Source organism: Euprymna scolopes, chromosome 42 (assembly GCF_053919585.1).
Source record: "Euprymna scolopes isolate OS-2025 chromosome 42, ASM5391958v1, whole genome shotgun sequence".
Classification (NCBI taxonomy): domain Eukaryota; kingdom Metazoa; phylum Mollusca; class Cephalopoda; order Sepiida; family Sepiolidae; genus Euprymna; species Euprymna scolopes.
In genome coordinates this window covers 36,617,278-36,632,928 of record NC_136523.1, presented here as the reverse complement: position 1 = coordinate 36,632,928, position 15,651 = coordinate 36,617,278, and the positions used below count along the sequence as shown (strand labels likewise).

General features: G+C 33.0%; 1 protein-coding gene across 1 annotated transcript in view; it reads right to left on the bottom strand.

The window, feature by feature from the left end:
* The window catches only part of LOC145267019 (tRNA (34-2'-O)-methyltransferase regulator WDR6-like), a 97,717-nt gene that overhangs the window by 36,845 nt on the left and 45,221 nt on the right, over positions 1-15,651 (bottom strand). The window contains exons 11-14 of the mRNA XM_080122935.1: positions 14,621-14,697; positions 9,818-9,972; positions 6,086-6,225; positions 2,420-2,611 (exon numbers count right to left, since the gene is read on the bottom strand). Of these exons, the coding sequence (XP_079979061.1) occupies positions 2,420-2,611; positions 6,086-6,225; positions 9,818-9,972; positions 14,621-14,697 (564 nt within the window). The remainder of the gene's footprint in view (positions 1-2,419; positions 2,612-6,085; positions 6,226-9,817; positions 9,973-14,620; positions 14,698-15,651) is intronic.

The following is a 15,651-nucleotide window of genomic DNA, read 5'->3' as shown; positions in this document are numbered from 1 at the left end:
AATAAATTGTAAGATGGTCAACATACTGAATTTTGGAATATAGACTTTTGTCATTCATTCACTATATGCTCTGTAATTACATTGAGCTTTTTTTAATAATTGTTGGTATATATTAAAAGAAAATGTTAGTGAATAAAGAATTTTTCCACACACACACTGTTATATAGTGGAATGCATTAGGATCAATATGACATAAAATATCTTACCACAGGGTGTCCAGCCTTCATGTGGGTATATTTGTGGCACGTGATGAAAGAGTGGAACAATTATGAACAAATAAGAAAATCACTCGCTGTTACATAACGTTTATTATGAAGACACACACACGTAACGACAATTCAAACATAGTACGTGAAAGGTTAGAAGTCCAAGTATGATAACAGGAACGAACGGGAATGATGCTCACGCCTCCATAAATAAAAAAGTTACTATTTTCATATATCGAAACAACTGCTTAAAAAAAAAAAAAAAAAAAAAAAAAAAAAACGTGTTCTGCCAACTTTGTTAAAAAATGATTTTTACAACTTTGACTTTTATAGTAATAGTGACATATGGCAGAGTGGTCCTAGACGTTGTATCAAAGTTTACAGTTACCCAAAAGTGCCGAGTTCAATCCTGAACGAAGGCAGTGAAAAGTAACATTCAAAACAGAGAATCAGCAATATGTCCCAGAGCCTAGCTGGAGTCCGAACACAGTACCCCCGTAATAATAATAAAGGGTTGGATTCGAGACTCCTAACAAACGGTTCCCCAGTTTGATACAAAACACCTGATGCAGGCCGGAGGGCAAAACGGCCGAAACGTTGTGACTATAACAACCAAGATGAGGAAGTCAGTCTGACAATCTCAATAAATAAATTTGACTTTTATGTTTCAACTCAAAATGCACCTTCTGAGAGCAATTTTTTTTTTGTTTTGCCTGATATAACAAAGAAAAAAAAATTTGAAAGATAGACAAATGAATTTAATTTTTTAAAATAGGGGACTTTTATTTTTACTTATGAAATCTTGTAATTCGTCTCGTCAAATCGTGGTGTATGAAATGAATTGAAACGGAAGTTCAGTTCTACCAGAAAACAGTCCAGCAGAATAGGCTTACGAAAAATATTTTTATTTCATATAATATTTTTATAATATGCGATGTTAATTTATTTTAATAACATAAAACATTCCTCGACTCTAAAGATAGATTGTCTGAAAATTTCAAATAAATTGGTAATGTAGAAATATGGTTTTATTGGTAACGAACGAACCAAGAATTACATTTATATATATATATATATATATATATATATATATATATAGATTGTTATATAGTGGGATGCGTTAGGATCAATATGACATAAAATATCTTACCGCAGGGTGTCCAGCCTTCACGTGGGTGTTTGCAGCACGTGATGAAAGAATGGAATAATTATGAACAAATACGAAAATCACTTGCTGTTACATAATGATATACGTTTATTAAGAAGACACACACACGTGACGACAATTCAAACATAGTACGTGAAGGGTTAGAAGTCCAAGTATGATAGGTCCTGGATATGACCTTAAACTATATCCGATGGTGAGCCCCCAGTTTGTGGGCTTTGGGGAGTGTGGAGCCACCCTTTAATTGCCAATGCTCCCAGGTCCACTCTGACCTGGAGTAATAGTATCTGTTAGGGTCCCAACTATGGGTTAAATAGAAACCAACTTGAAAACAATATATATTCTATTAAAAAATTTTCTTCAAAATAACTGGATTCGACATTAAATAACCTGAAAAGGGTTGATATGCCGTAAAACAAAAACAACGAAGTATGATAACTGGAACGAACGGGGATGATGCTCATTTCTCCATTTTTAAAGTCACTCTGTTTTCCCTCCACTCTGTACTTTCGGTCGTTGATCTTGCGAGAAGTTGCGAGAATTTAAAGTTTAGGATTATGGACAAGGGGAGGCAACTTTGCCCAAAGAAGTAAGGAATTACTCCCCTTGCATTATACTTTTGTATCGTCCTAACAAATACGAATAATGACTCTTCATGTAAAAAATTCACCATATGTAAAAAAAATAAAAGTAAATAAACAGTTCACGGATATTCTTATTTATTATTTTTTAAAAATATTTTATTTTCAAAATTAATTATTTTTGTAAAAATCTTTTTGTAAATAAACATATTTAACAAAAATATATGTAAATAAACAGGTTTATTTTTAAAATTAATTTATGGATATTCTTATTTATCATATTTAAAGAAAAAATATTTTAGTACCAAAATTAATTCTTTCTGTAAAAATCACTTTATGGATATATTTATGTTTTTACTGACATTTTAGTTAGGATTTTCAAATTAAATAATACTGTTTACTATCAAACTTGGATATTGTTTTGATCAGTAAATATGTGATTTCGCTCAATAAATTGTCTCACTTACCAGTTTGGAATCTTCTTCTTGGTTTAAATACAGGTGAACTGAACCGTTTCGATCTCCACAAATGAGAGCCTTCATACTTGGTAACAGACAAGCTGAGGTTGCCCACCTTTGCTTACTTTGCGGAAGGATAAATTGCTTTAATGGTTCAAGGCCAAGCGGAGAGGCGTTCCTGGACTTTAACGTACTTAACGTCTGAAACAGAATGGATATAGATATGGTTAAATAATCAACTGGTAACTATTCTGCACTTCTCTAAATCTATTCCGCACTTTCAACTAACAATTTCTAGGGTTTACTCAAAATTCGACACACTGTCAAAACTCGCTATTCCAAGAATCTCTGAAAACAGGCTTTTTATTCGAACCAGCAGCATCTCATTTGCATATGAGGTGATGAAAAATCTTGTTACTTTGCAAGATCACCAGCATATACGAGGTGCCTTCAATAAGTTTCCAAGGCTTTTTTATTTTTTTTTTTGTACAGGCATTTAAAATTGTTGTATATCTAAGCGTATTTTATGACTTGGCAAGCCTGGATGCCCCCTGCTAGTTAAAAATAAAGTTAGTTACTAAAATAAAAAGACTGGAAAGATATATTTTAATCCAAAGCTAAAATGTGTTTACAGAAACAAAAATAACATCTACAATATAAATATCACCTGTCTGTATGTATGTATGTATGTATAAATACCACCTGTCTGTTTGTATATATGTATGTATAAATACCACCTGTCTGTTTGTATATATGTATGCATTAATATCACCTGTCTGTTTGTATATATGTATGCATTAATATCACCTGTCTGTTTGTATATATGTATGCATTAATATCACCTGTCTGTTTGTATATATGTATGCATTAATATCACCTGTCTGTTTGTATATATGTATGCATTAATATCACCTGTCTGTTTGTATATATGTATGCATAAATATCACCTGCCTGTTTGTATATATGTATATATAAATACCACCTGTCTGTTTGTATATATGTATATATAAATACCACCTGTCTGTTTGTATATATGTATATATAAATACCACCTGTCTGTTTGTATACATGTATATATAAATACCACCTGTCTGTTTGTATATATGCATATATAAATACCACCTGTCTGTTTGTATACATGTATATATAAATACCACCTGTCTGTTTGTATATATGCATATATAAATACCACCTGTCTGTTTGTATACATGTATATATAAATACCACCTGTCTGTTTGTATACATGTATATATAAATACCACCTGTCTGTTTGTATGTATGTATATATATAAATACCACCTGTCTGTTTGTATACATGTATATATAAATACCACCTGTCTGTTTGTATACATGTATATATAAATACCACCTGTCTGTTTGTATACATGTATATATAAATACCACCTGTCTGTTTGTATACATGTATATATAAATACCACCTGTCTGTTTGTATACATGTATATATAAATACCACCTGTCTGTTTGTATACATGTATATATAAATACCACCTGTCTATTTGTATACATGTATATATAAATACCACCTGTCTGTTTGTATACATGTATATATAAATACCACCTTCTGTTTGTATACATGTATATATAAATACCACCTGTCTGTTTGTATACATGTATATATAAATACCACCTGTCTGTTTGTATATATGTATATATAAATACCACCTGTCTGTTTGTATATATGTAGCATAAATATCACCTGTCTATTTGTATATATGTAGCATAAATATCACCTGTCTGTTTGTATATATGTATGCATAAATATCACCTGTCTGATTGTATGCATGTATAAATAGCACCTGTCTGTATATATGTATATATAAATACCACCTGTCTGTTTGTATATATGCATGCATAAATATCACCTCTCTGTTTGTATGTATGTATAAATGTATGTGTATATGCCTAAAACTTTTGACAGAGACGACGGATTTTCACAAGATTGATATCATTTTGAAGCACGACATCTCAGACGCCAAATATCGAAAAATTGGCCCAAAAAATTAATTCCTTCACCTTCAAATGGGTAGTTTTCTACAAGGAGGGAGTCGATTTTTTGCCTAATTTTAACGTTCTGAACTTCCAGTCGCATCATGGAGTAGCGGTAAGACGTCAGATTTTCTTTCACTTTCATTTTTGCCTTTGCGTCACGGGTTCGAGCCTGGTTGCCTACTACTGCTTTTTTTATTTTTCTCAACATATACCAAATATCCGGGCAACGCCGGGCACCCAGGCTAGTTTAAATATATAATTAAAAAAAGTGGCATTACTAATCAGAGAAACAGAGTGCATCTTTAGAATTATACTTATTTAAAAAAAAAAATAAAATAAAGAAAAATCTTTCTGACATATGTACCTCTCTAGGAACAAAGATGTTATATTCCAAAAATCATATAAACCGATCAAGGAGTTTTTTTTTTTTTTTTTACATAGGCATCACCATTTATCAAGGCCCAGAGGCCACTCAAAGATAAGGGTTAAAGTGTGTACAGTAATCAATTGGACAATATAGTAATCGATAGTATTGGAAATTCGGTAAATTTGTTAACTTAAATGGAACGACTCATCAAGAACTTGTTTACGTTGGACTTGAAGACAACCATATTGTAGTCAACTGGAAAGCAAGAAAACGGAAGACAATTCCACAGGCGTGTAGTTCTAAGAAAGAAGCTTTGTTCATGGAATCTACGTTTATGTTTAGGTACAGATAAAGAGTGGGGGGGGGATTATTGATAGTGTTTTCAGCAAGACGAGTGTTTCTTGTGAAAGTTTGGTGAGGGGGGACCATAGATTGAAGCTCAGTCGAGCACTTGCCATGAAAATAATGATAAAGCAAAGACAAACTCACATCTCTTCTGTGAGATAGAGGTTGCAGCGAAGAGAAAAGGACATCTCCTACGAGTCTACAAAGTCTATTTTGAATTCTATCAAGGCAGGACAAGTCCTTTCTAGCAGCTCCTGCCCAGATGTGGCAACAGTACTCCATCCTTGGACGTACCTGGCTCTTATATAGATAGAGAATTGCGTCAGCAGTGAGATATCTACTGGATTGATAGAAGGATCCTACCATTTTTACAGCGGTCTTGGCAATGGATTTGACGTATGTGTTCCATTTCAGATCAGGAGTAATGGTCAAGCCCAGAAGCTTGTCAAAACATGAGGCCTCCCCAAGACGAGAGCCATTCATTTCAATTGATGTTTTTCTTTCTTTTTTAAATGAAAGTAAATCAAATTTTACTATTTTTAGCGTTTAATTATTTGTGGTAGCCATTGGTGATCTGGCGAAATTAAAAAGAAAAATAGTCGGATTGAGTTGTCTGCCCTTGTCAATTATCTGCATCCTAAACAAATATGGCGCCCAGTATCCCTCTCATTCAGCTTGTCGTAAAATTTCATTTTCTTAAATAAAAAAAAGTGCATACATCATCCTATATTTTCTTAGGCCTTCCCCATAAATTGAACCTGTTACCTCAACTGTCCTACATCTACTAATTCAAGAACTCCCACCCATTTTTTTTTTAATGTGACCATACCATCAAAGTCTCCTTGAAGGTTTACGTTACACACCCATTGTAACATTCACATTCTAACATTTCTATCCATCGACAATAATCTAATCCTATATGGATGGTTCATCGAAACACACCACTCACGTACCATGTGTCCTTCGGGGCCAGTGCTGAATAAATATGTGTCGTCAATCCAAAATAGGTTGAACACTTTTCCATTGTAAAATTGGGGCAGATCACATTCGATATATTTACAGTTACAAAGGCAAGCGTCTTCAGGTGTTTCTTCTGATGAGTAGACAAAAACAAAAAAACAATAAAAAAAATAAAAAAAATAAAAACAACAAAAATAAACAAAAAATATGTAAAGTACTAGGTGTATCAGAAATTTGGAGGAAATTTTGACACCTCTAACAAAACTGCAAATAAAATAAAAAAAAAACTCATAATTTCTCTTTTTAAAGTGGGTTGTTTATTTTCTGTATGGAATATACTTCCAAAATAAACTATTAAAGTTGTTTAAAATATAATAGAAATATTATATTTTATTTTTTAAAAAACAGTGTTTACAAAATGTTTACAAAATGCCGGCACGCCTTCAGGCAGCCATTTTTTTTACATAATAAAATCAATAGAAGTTTACAAGTTAAATATTTTAAAATTTTTATACTTTAAAAATCTATCTAAATTTTTCTCTTGGTTCAATTTTTACGATATTTTCAGAGTCAATGTGAAATTTTATGCTCTTTCCAATAAGCCAAATATAATATTTTAGAGAAACGTTTTTTTTTTTTAAATTCATCCCCCCTCCCAATTTTGAAATGTCTATTGAAATTTTAATAACTAATTTATGTGCCAAAGTTTTATATATCACAAATTGAAAATAAAAGAAAATATTCTAATTTAAAAAAAAAAAAGAAAAAAAAAGAATAGTTTTTTTGGAAATTTACCTGTAAAGTCCAAAGTGTAAAACCTTTTTTTTTTTTAAAAACCACTTTGATGTTTTTTTTTTTGTTTCTTTTAAAAATCAAAGCTTATGTTATGCTTACATCTTCAATTAAATACCAGATGCTGACGGCAAATATTTCTATTTCACTGAATGTTTTCTTTTTTTAGATATTTAAAAAAAAAAATTTAGTCAATAAAGAAGTATTAAAATATATCAATCAAAAACTCGTGTATTTCATTAAAAGAAAAAAAAAAACAATCAACAAGCGGATTTTTTGTTCTAGGGGAAAAACTTATAAGTGAATGCGTGTTTCCTTTTTAAATACGAAGGATGAAAAATACTAATTTGCTTAACACACGCAATAAAAAAGAGACATTATTTATATCCCTTGGACTCATCCATATTTCATAAATTTCATTTTAGCAGGAGCCGCTTTGCGCAAAACATGTTGCGAAAATTCAATTTTCTACGACCCTCGCTTTAAAAAATCCTTTTATTTAAAAAACACATGGAATTTAAAATATCAATATGGATAAATTCTTAACAATTAAGAATGGAACTACCCATTTAATAGTATATTTTTTTCAAGTAAGTAATATTTTGGCATTTATATATATACATATATTTATAAGCAAGTCAAAATATGTTGATTTTCTTCATATTTTTTTTGAAAGAAAACCGCTTAAAAAAAAAATATTGCATGATTTGCTATTAAACCTGTTATTTTTTTAAAATTTGGTCTTTGCTCCTTGAATTGAAAAAAATTAGGGTTTGAATTACATTTTTCAAGTAGTTATAAGCTTCGAAAAATAGTAAGTTGAATTATTAAAGTTCTGATCTTCATTTTTAATGGCCACTTTCTGATAGACCTAGTAAAGTGCAAAGAAATAAAAACAAAAATTAATATATAAAATCGTATAACATAATATTGTCTTCAATTTTATTGCATAAATAATAGTTCTTAAAAACGCTCCGCTAAGCTAGCAGAAAGAAATTAAAATAACAGCGCTTTGAAGTTGTTAATATCGCTACCCCCCCAAAAAAAAACGCCAACAGCAAATATATATATATATATATATATATATATATATATATATATATATATAAAAGAGTAGGTAGTGGTTTACTTGAAGCATTGTTGGTAAAGGAATATATGGAAGTTTTAAAAGCCAAAAACAATGCGAAGAAAGACCAGAATCATGAAAGTAAAGAAAAGAAAAACAAACAAAAGTAGATGGGTATGTTTTAAAAGCCAAAAACAATTTCTCTACTCAAACATACCCATCTACTTTAGTTTGTTTTTCTTTTCTTTACTTTCATGATTCCGGTCTTTCTTCACATTGTTTTTGGCTTTTAAAACTTCCATATATATATATATATATATATATGTTTTTTTTTTTAATAAATTCTCTAAAACATTAGCCAGATAATTCAAGGGAGATAACTGATATAATCCAAGGAAGATCATAATTCTGCCATTATACAAATATTGGATTCCATGTGAAATCTTTACTAAAGAAAAAAAAAAAAAATTAATGTTTGATCTTTGCATAAGGCTTTGTTTTCAATTGCATCCCCAAATGAACACCATATATTTACAAGACATATTGCTTTGAATGGTTGTTTTTGTTTTTCAGCGTATCAAACATTTTCGGGTTATTTAATGCCGAACCCAATAATTTTGGTAAAAGTTGCTTCAACTTCTTTAAATTCAAATTCATTATGTTTGGTTTGATTGTTTTGTTAAAAAACATTGTTTTTGTTTTTGACTTTGCAGAACATGATTGAGTTTTGTAGAGGGAAAAGAAAAAAAAATGAATAACATCAATATTTGGTGCATTTCTGGTCTTGAAACAAGTATTTTCAGATGGGCAGTTTTTTGTAACAACATGCCCTAACAGATATTACTACTCCGGACCAAAGTGGATCTGGGGCCAATGGTAACTAATGGGCAACTTCACATTCTCCACATCCCCTCCAAATCGAGCATCACTACTGGATGTCTTTTAAAGTCATCCTCATGACTTTTCAAGGGCAATAGTTCTCAAACTTTTTATTACACATAGATCTCTTTTACCTTATTTTTTTCTTGATAGACCCCCCCCCCATAATATGGGAAGGTGAAGGTCAGAAAGAAAAGAACCAATTGCCTGATACATATTTAAAATCACTTTTTTCTTTTTTTTTTTTTATTGCTTTCAAATAGTGATGGGGCGATTACAATATTTTCCCCCGATTCCGATACAGTTACCGATTCTGATTCTTTATAAATCTCTATCTATTTTAACTATAGAGTTGTTATTTTTCCCCCCGATTTCTATAAAAACACATGTTAAATATGCAGATAGGTTTCATAAACGTAAAATTAAACTTTGTGGGGGATGATCTATAGATTTTAGCTTTACTGGCATTTTAAAATCAATAAATGTTTATTATTTTATCATTATGACCAGCAACGGAAGATTTTTGTTTAAACAAAATCAAATAAAAAAAAAGAGAGACAATTAAAAGAATTGTTTTGGCATCGGAAAATAGGCATCAATTTTTCTGATTCCGATACCATCAAATTAGCCGATTTTTCCGATTCCCAGAACACTTTCAAGGCAATTTTATCGAATTTGTTTAAAATCTAGAAAATACATTCAAATTCGCTTGAATATCTAGTTCAGCTTTTTTTATGCCATAATTACAGTAGAAATTAAATTTTTAATAATAAAAACCATTATGAGTTGGTTTTAATCATGGACCCCCCATTGTTATATTTTGCCTATGGACCACCAGAAATATTCCATGGACTCCTAGGGTCCATGAGAACCCCTGGTTTAGGGCAATGGAGAAAGAAAATAGCAAGTCTGATACCCTTCTCACCATCAAAAACGGCTTTTAAGGTCACACCCAAGATCACGAGACATTAAGAATATAAATTCTCACCTGACAGTTGAAACAACCTGATTGTCCCGGACAAACTTCCGATTGCAATTGTGTGTGTTTTATGCGACACAGATAAACAAGAGTAGGAGAAAAAGATGGGATCCTGCGTTACGGTGATCCAAGTGGAATGGATTAAGCAGCATTGATAAACGGATCTACACAGAAAAAAGAAAAATAATTATTACAGGAGAGTCTTGAAGATGATGAGTGTTGTGGTTGGCTATCAGATGTTGGCAATGATCAATTAAGAGCCAATCCACACACAACGGTTCGAAACGGACCTACAAAATAGGAACAGAAAAAACCTCATAAATAAAAATATGTGATAAATAAAAGTAATGAGTGATAACTCTGCTTCTGAATTAGACGTAACGTATACAACAATTTCCAACCACTTGAGAGAGATCGGAAAGACAAAAAAAAAACTTGATAAATAGGTGCCTCATGAATTAAACGACAACCAAAAGAAACGCCGTTTTGAAGTGTCATCTTCCCTTCTTTCACGCAACAAGAACGACCTGCTTCTCGACCGGGTTGTGACTTGTGATGAAAAGTGGGTTCTTTACGATAACCAGCGACGCTCAGCTCAGTGGTTAGACGCCGACAAAGTTCCATGACACTTTCTGAAGCCAGAGTTGGATCAAAAAAAAGATCAGGCTGACTGTTTAGTGGTCTGCGACTGGTTTCATCCATTAATTTTTTGAATGCAGGCGAAACCATTACAATGAAGAAGTACTGTCACCAAATGGATGAAATGCATCAGAAACTTTGACAACATCCAGCATTAGTCAACAGAAAAGGCCCTATTCTTCCTCCATAACAAAACCCAACTGCACATTGCTAAACTAACCCTCTAGAAGTTGAATGAATCGGGCTATGAAACTCTGCCTCATCCACCATACTCTTCAGACCTCTCACCTACCGAATACTATTTTTTTCAAGCATCTTGACAACATTTTTGCGTGAGAAATGCTTCAAAAACCTATAGCTATATCAAAAACGCCTTCAGAGACTTCATTGCCAACAGGACACAAATTTTTTTACATTACTGGCATAAATACGTTTGTTTTGTGTTGATTTCGAGAAATAAAAATTTGTTTGAGCCAAGATATTTTCATCTGAATTTAAAAGTTAAAAACCGCAAGAACTCTCTTGTCAACCCTGATAATAATTAAAGCAGATGTGACAAATTGAGACTAGGAATAAAATAAGAATAAATATAAGCATTCTGCACTCGTCGTTTGAACTTTCTTGTTGACTTGATAGTAAGTTAACTAGTGTGAATTTTGGCAAGCATCCAGCAAAAGGTCAGTTGGACTTGATGCGAATAAAAAGAAGCCAGTGACCATGAAGATAAAAAAAACAACAAAAAAAACATATCCTCATTTGCTGAAAATGACACCAAGATACAAATTTCTGCCCGTCACAAATTTGGATCCTGCCTGAATAGATTTGTTGTAACCAAGAACGAACAAATTCTTCATTACCCGTTCAGATGAAAAGAAAAACGTCTCGAGACGACCAAAAAACTGTACTAGAATTCACCCTTGTTGAACTTTATTCCGGATTATTCCGTCACTCATTGACATTGAATCCTGTTTCCCAAGATTGAACGTAAATGAGTTCTTGATGCGCCATCCCCTTAAGTAATCCAATTTACCAAATTTCCACTATTAACGATGACTATGACATGTACCCTCTGACTACCGTACACTCATTAACCCTTATCCTTGAGTGGCCTCTGAACCTTCATAAGTGGTGACTCCATTGTAAAAAAAAAAAAAAACCCCAATAAACAAATCGTTTTTCTTCCTTTGCTTATTTCAATACAATAGAAGCTCAACTCCCCGTACACTTTATATCTCACCTTTATTTTTGTTCTAATTGTTTGCTGTTAAAAATATAACTCCGTGGTTTTGTGGAATAAAATCTGATCTGATGATAAAGATATATGTTACTTTCATTCCTCATTCTTTATTTTATATATATTTATTCCAGGTTGAAAAATATTCAAAAGATTAGAATCATTGAATTCCAACAAGTCATTGATAGTGTAATGTTATGACCCTTTAGGCTGTGATCATAGCGTAGTATCTGTTAACTGTGGCAAGCGGGGTCAAGGGTCAAAACATTATTATTATTGTTATTGTATTCTTGTTTATTGATTTGAGCGACGGATGGTCGCTGGATCAGTTATTATGATTAGAAGAATAAACAATTAAATTGGGGAAGAAATGATTGACGTGTGAATCGCAAAAAGAATGTAAAAATAGAAAATATATGTAAACATTATTTTGGGGTTTGGAATAAACAAATAACTAGTTGTGGATTAGATTGGTATGAGACATGTAATTAGGTGACGTAAGAGAACACATGGTATAGTTAGTTTTGGAGAGATTCAGAGAGTTGAGAATTGACCACCAAAGTGGACAGACGTCTAGACAGGGGTGGACAGACAGCTAGGAGCGGGCTGCATGAACAGAAAATGTAGACTAACTGCAGATCCTGTGAAAACCATTTGAGACAACTGTAATAAATTTATATTATAAAAATATAAAGAGTTGTTTTAATGGTTTCACAAATAAGAACAGATGTCTCAATTATATGGTGCTGATCGCTTCATGGTTCGTCACGGAACAGAAGGAAGTTAAAAGAACTCTTCAAGAAAAAGGTATGAAGCATATATTATTCTTCTTACATATGAACTGTAAAAAATATCCCGTGTGATAAGTCTGATACAACATGACTCGGTTTACACGTCAATATCATGTCCCCTGGCTAAACAACATACATACGATTTATACGTTTATTATCTGTCTGTTAAAAGAACAATATCTTACATCCACTAGATAACACATGACACGTTTTAATATATCATCACCTCCAATATAAACCAATATACAAGAATAGTGCTCAATCAAAGAAAGCAAATTATAATTTTTATTTTCTTTATGTAGTCATATCTTGCTATGATGTGCAGACCGTTTTGATGCTTTTTGATCTCATCAGACAAGAAAAAATTTTTCTTAATTTTTTTTTTAATTACATTTTAATTACATTTTCACCCCAAACAAGGCACATTGCCACTTTGTTGTAGGGGGCTACTATCATGGACATAGGCATCAGGGGTACTGTGTAGGGAGTTTGGCAGCAAGCTGTCAGTTCACGTTACACTTGAACTTCTGCATGTCAGTACGGTTGGGGAAGCAGGGACCTGGAATGGAATTCCAAAGTCTAGCTGTCCTGGGAAAGAAACTACTGGAGTAGAAGGCTCTCTTACATCTAGGGATCTCCACTGTGTAGGGGTGGGATTTAGCTGCTTGTCGGGTTTGTCGGGGGGGGGGGTATTTACGTCGAGGGGCACAATTTTCAAGATTTTCTTCATTCCTGATGACACTTAAGTCGTCTATTTTTTTTTTTTAATAAATAATTTCATCAAGAATTATTTATAAGTTTTGGTTTCGGTTTTGATTATGTAAATATTATTTGTTTATTTCTTTACAGCCAAAAATATTATCTTCTAAGGAAAAATATTAGAGACGCTAATAACTGTATTATCGTCGAAAAATCAACAGAAGTTTAAAAGTGATAAAAATAGCACGTAAAGTCATCTACGACCTCGGGGCATAACAGTTAACATACAGTACATATGGTCTGAGGTTTGAACCCTAGAACAGTGATGCTACCCTGACGAGCGATAGAACCGTGAAACACGTGTTCGTAGATTACTGTTTTATAAGTAAAATAACAAATAAATAAGTAATATTTGTTTATGTCCCCGAATTATGGGCGATTTTCTAAGGAAAAATTTTCCCAGTTCTCCAAGATTGAAGACACCAATAACTGTATTATCGTAAAAAAAAACAATATAAATATATTGAAACAAAATTAAAAAAAAAATAAAAAGAAAATTGTAGCAAAATTAAAAATTAACAATATATATATATATTGTCATCCACATACAGTACTGTTTCGTTGTATCACAACTCATCAGTGCGGCTAGACAAACACCTTTCCCCAGCCGTGGATTGAACCTACAACCGTCGCATTGACAGTCGGCAGCTCTTACCATTCGGCTACGAATCAGTGCCGTAAATATTTCTCCTAGAGTGTGAATTATATCCACACCCTCCCGTCGCACAGTGCTCGAACCATCAGCTTGTTTACAAACAAATTAATAGTGGGCTTCGCTTAATCGCTTTTAAATTTTATATATATATATATATATATATATATATATATATTGGCTTTAAAATGGAGGACAATACTAGCAGATCTACCTTTGTTACCTGGGTATAAAATAAACCGGTGTTTGTTCCAGAATTTTTTAGATAAAGGTTGATAATTTCAATTTTTGGACTACTGTTCTCATCTTGGATGCTTAATGCTAATAAGTGACCATTTATCAAGGCTAAAAGCTACTCGAGGATAAGGGTTAATGAGATGGATAGATTGTCAGTTGAATGATGAAGAATATTACGAGAGGATTTTTTTCATACCAACAAGTCGCCACTTATCAAGGCTAAAAGCCACTCGAGGATAAGGGGGTTAGTGTAATGGATAGATTGTCAGTTGAATGATGAAGAATATTATGAGAGGATGTTTTTGTATTAAAGAGTCACCACTTATCAAGGCTATAAGCCACTCACTCGAGGATAAGCGTTACTGAGATGGATAGATGAAATAAACAAAATTACTGATGAGGACGCTTTTTAACAAGTATTTGTTGAGATTAAATTTGAAGATGACCATGCTGTAGCCTGCAGGGAAGCAATCTTGCGGTGATGTAGATTAGTTACTTACCCGCTGTTTGTCATCACTAGTACGGTGTTAAAATTCATATGTGCTACACTGCGCGGAAAGTTTGGGATTTCTGTTTTCTGTAATACAATTAAAAAGAAATTTAATAAAAAAAAATACTTAAGCTATTATAATGGAGATACGGTGTTTGCATGCAACTTAAACTATGTTGTTGCATACGTCACAACTACATATCAAGTTCGCGTTTCTTAATTTCTTTTCTTTTCTTCGAAGTATGCGAGTATGTAGCGCATTTGTATTAGAATGTGCTCCCCCTGCGTGACAACAATCGCTGATCCGAACATTGTGTGCATGGTCTTCTTACCTTTCACCTTCTCTTCTGTCCGTGTCATCGTCTCTCACATTGGCGACTGCCGAAGAGATGAGTACTGGTTCACACGTATAAAAAAATAAATATAAATGTCTTATATAGTATTACAATCTGTGCTGAGCGTTGTTTGATTTGCCTAAGCATCCAGACGAGGGCTTTTTTTTTTTTTTTTTACATGGTAGTCACCACTTATCAAGGCCCAGAAGCCACTCGGAGATAAGGATTATTGCGTGTACAGTAATCAATGGGATAGTATCGTAGTAATCAGTAGTATTAAATATTTGATAAAGTGTCTTACTTAAGGGGGCGGTTCATCAGGAATTTGTTTATGTTGGACTTGAAGACATCCAAGTTGCAGTCAGGTGGGAAACAGGCAAACGGAAGAGTGTTCCACTGGTGTGCACTTCTAAGAAAGAAGCTATATTCATGGAATCTACGTTTGGGTTTTAGCGCAGATAAAGAGTGGGGACAATTTTTGACAGTGGTTTCAGCTAGACGAGTGTTTATCGTGAAAGATTGGCGAGGGGGGACCAGAGATTCGATCTCAAATGAGCACTTGCCATGGAAATAATGATAAAATAAAGACAGGCTCGCAGCGTCTCTCCTGTGGGAGAGAGGTTGCAGGGAAGAGAAAAGGGCATCCCCCCACTAGGCTACGAAGTCTATTTCGTACTCTGTCAAGGCAGGATAGGCTACTGTCTTC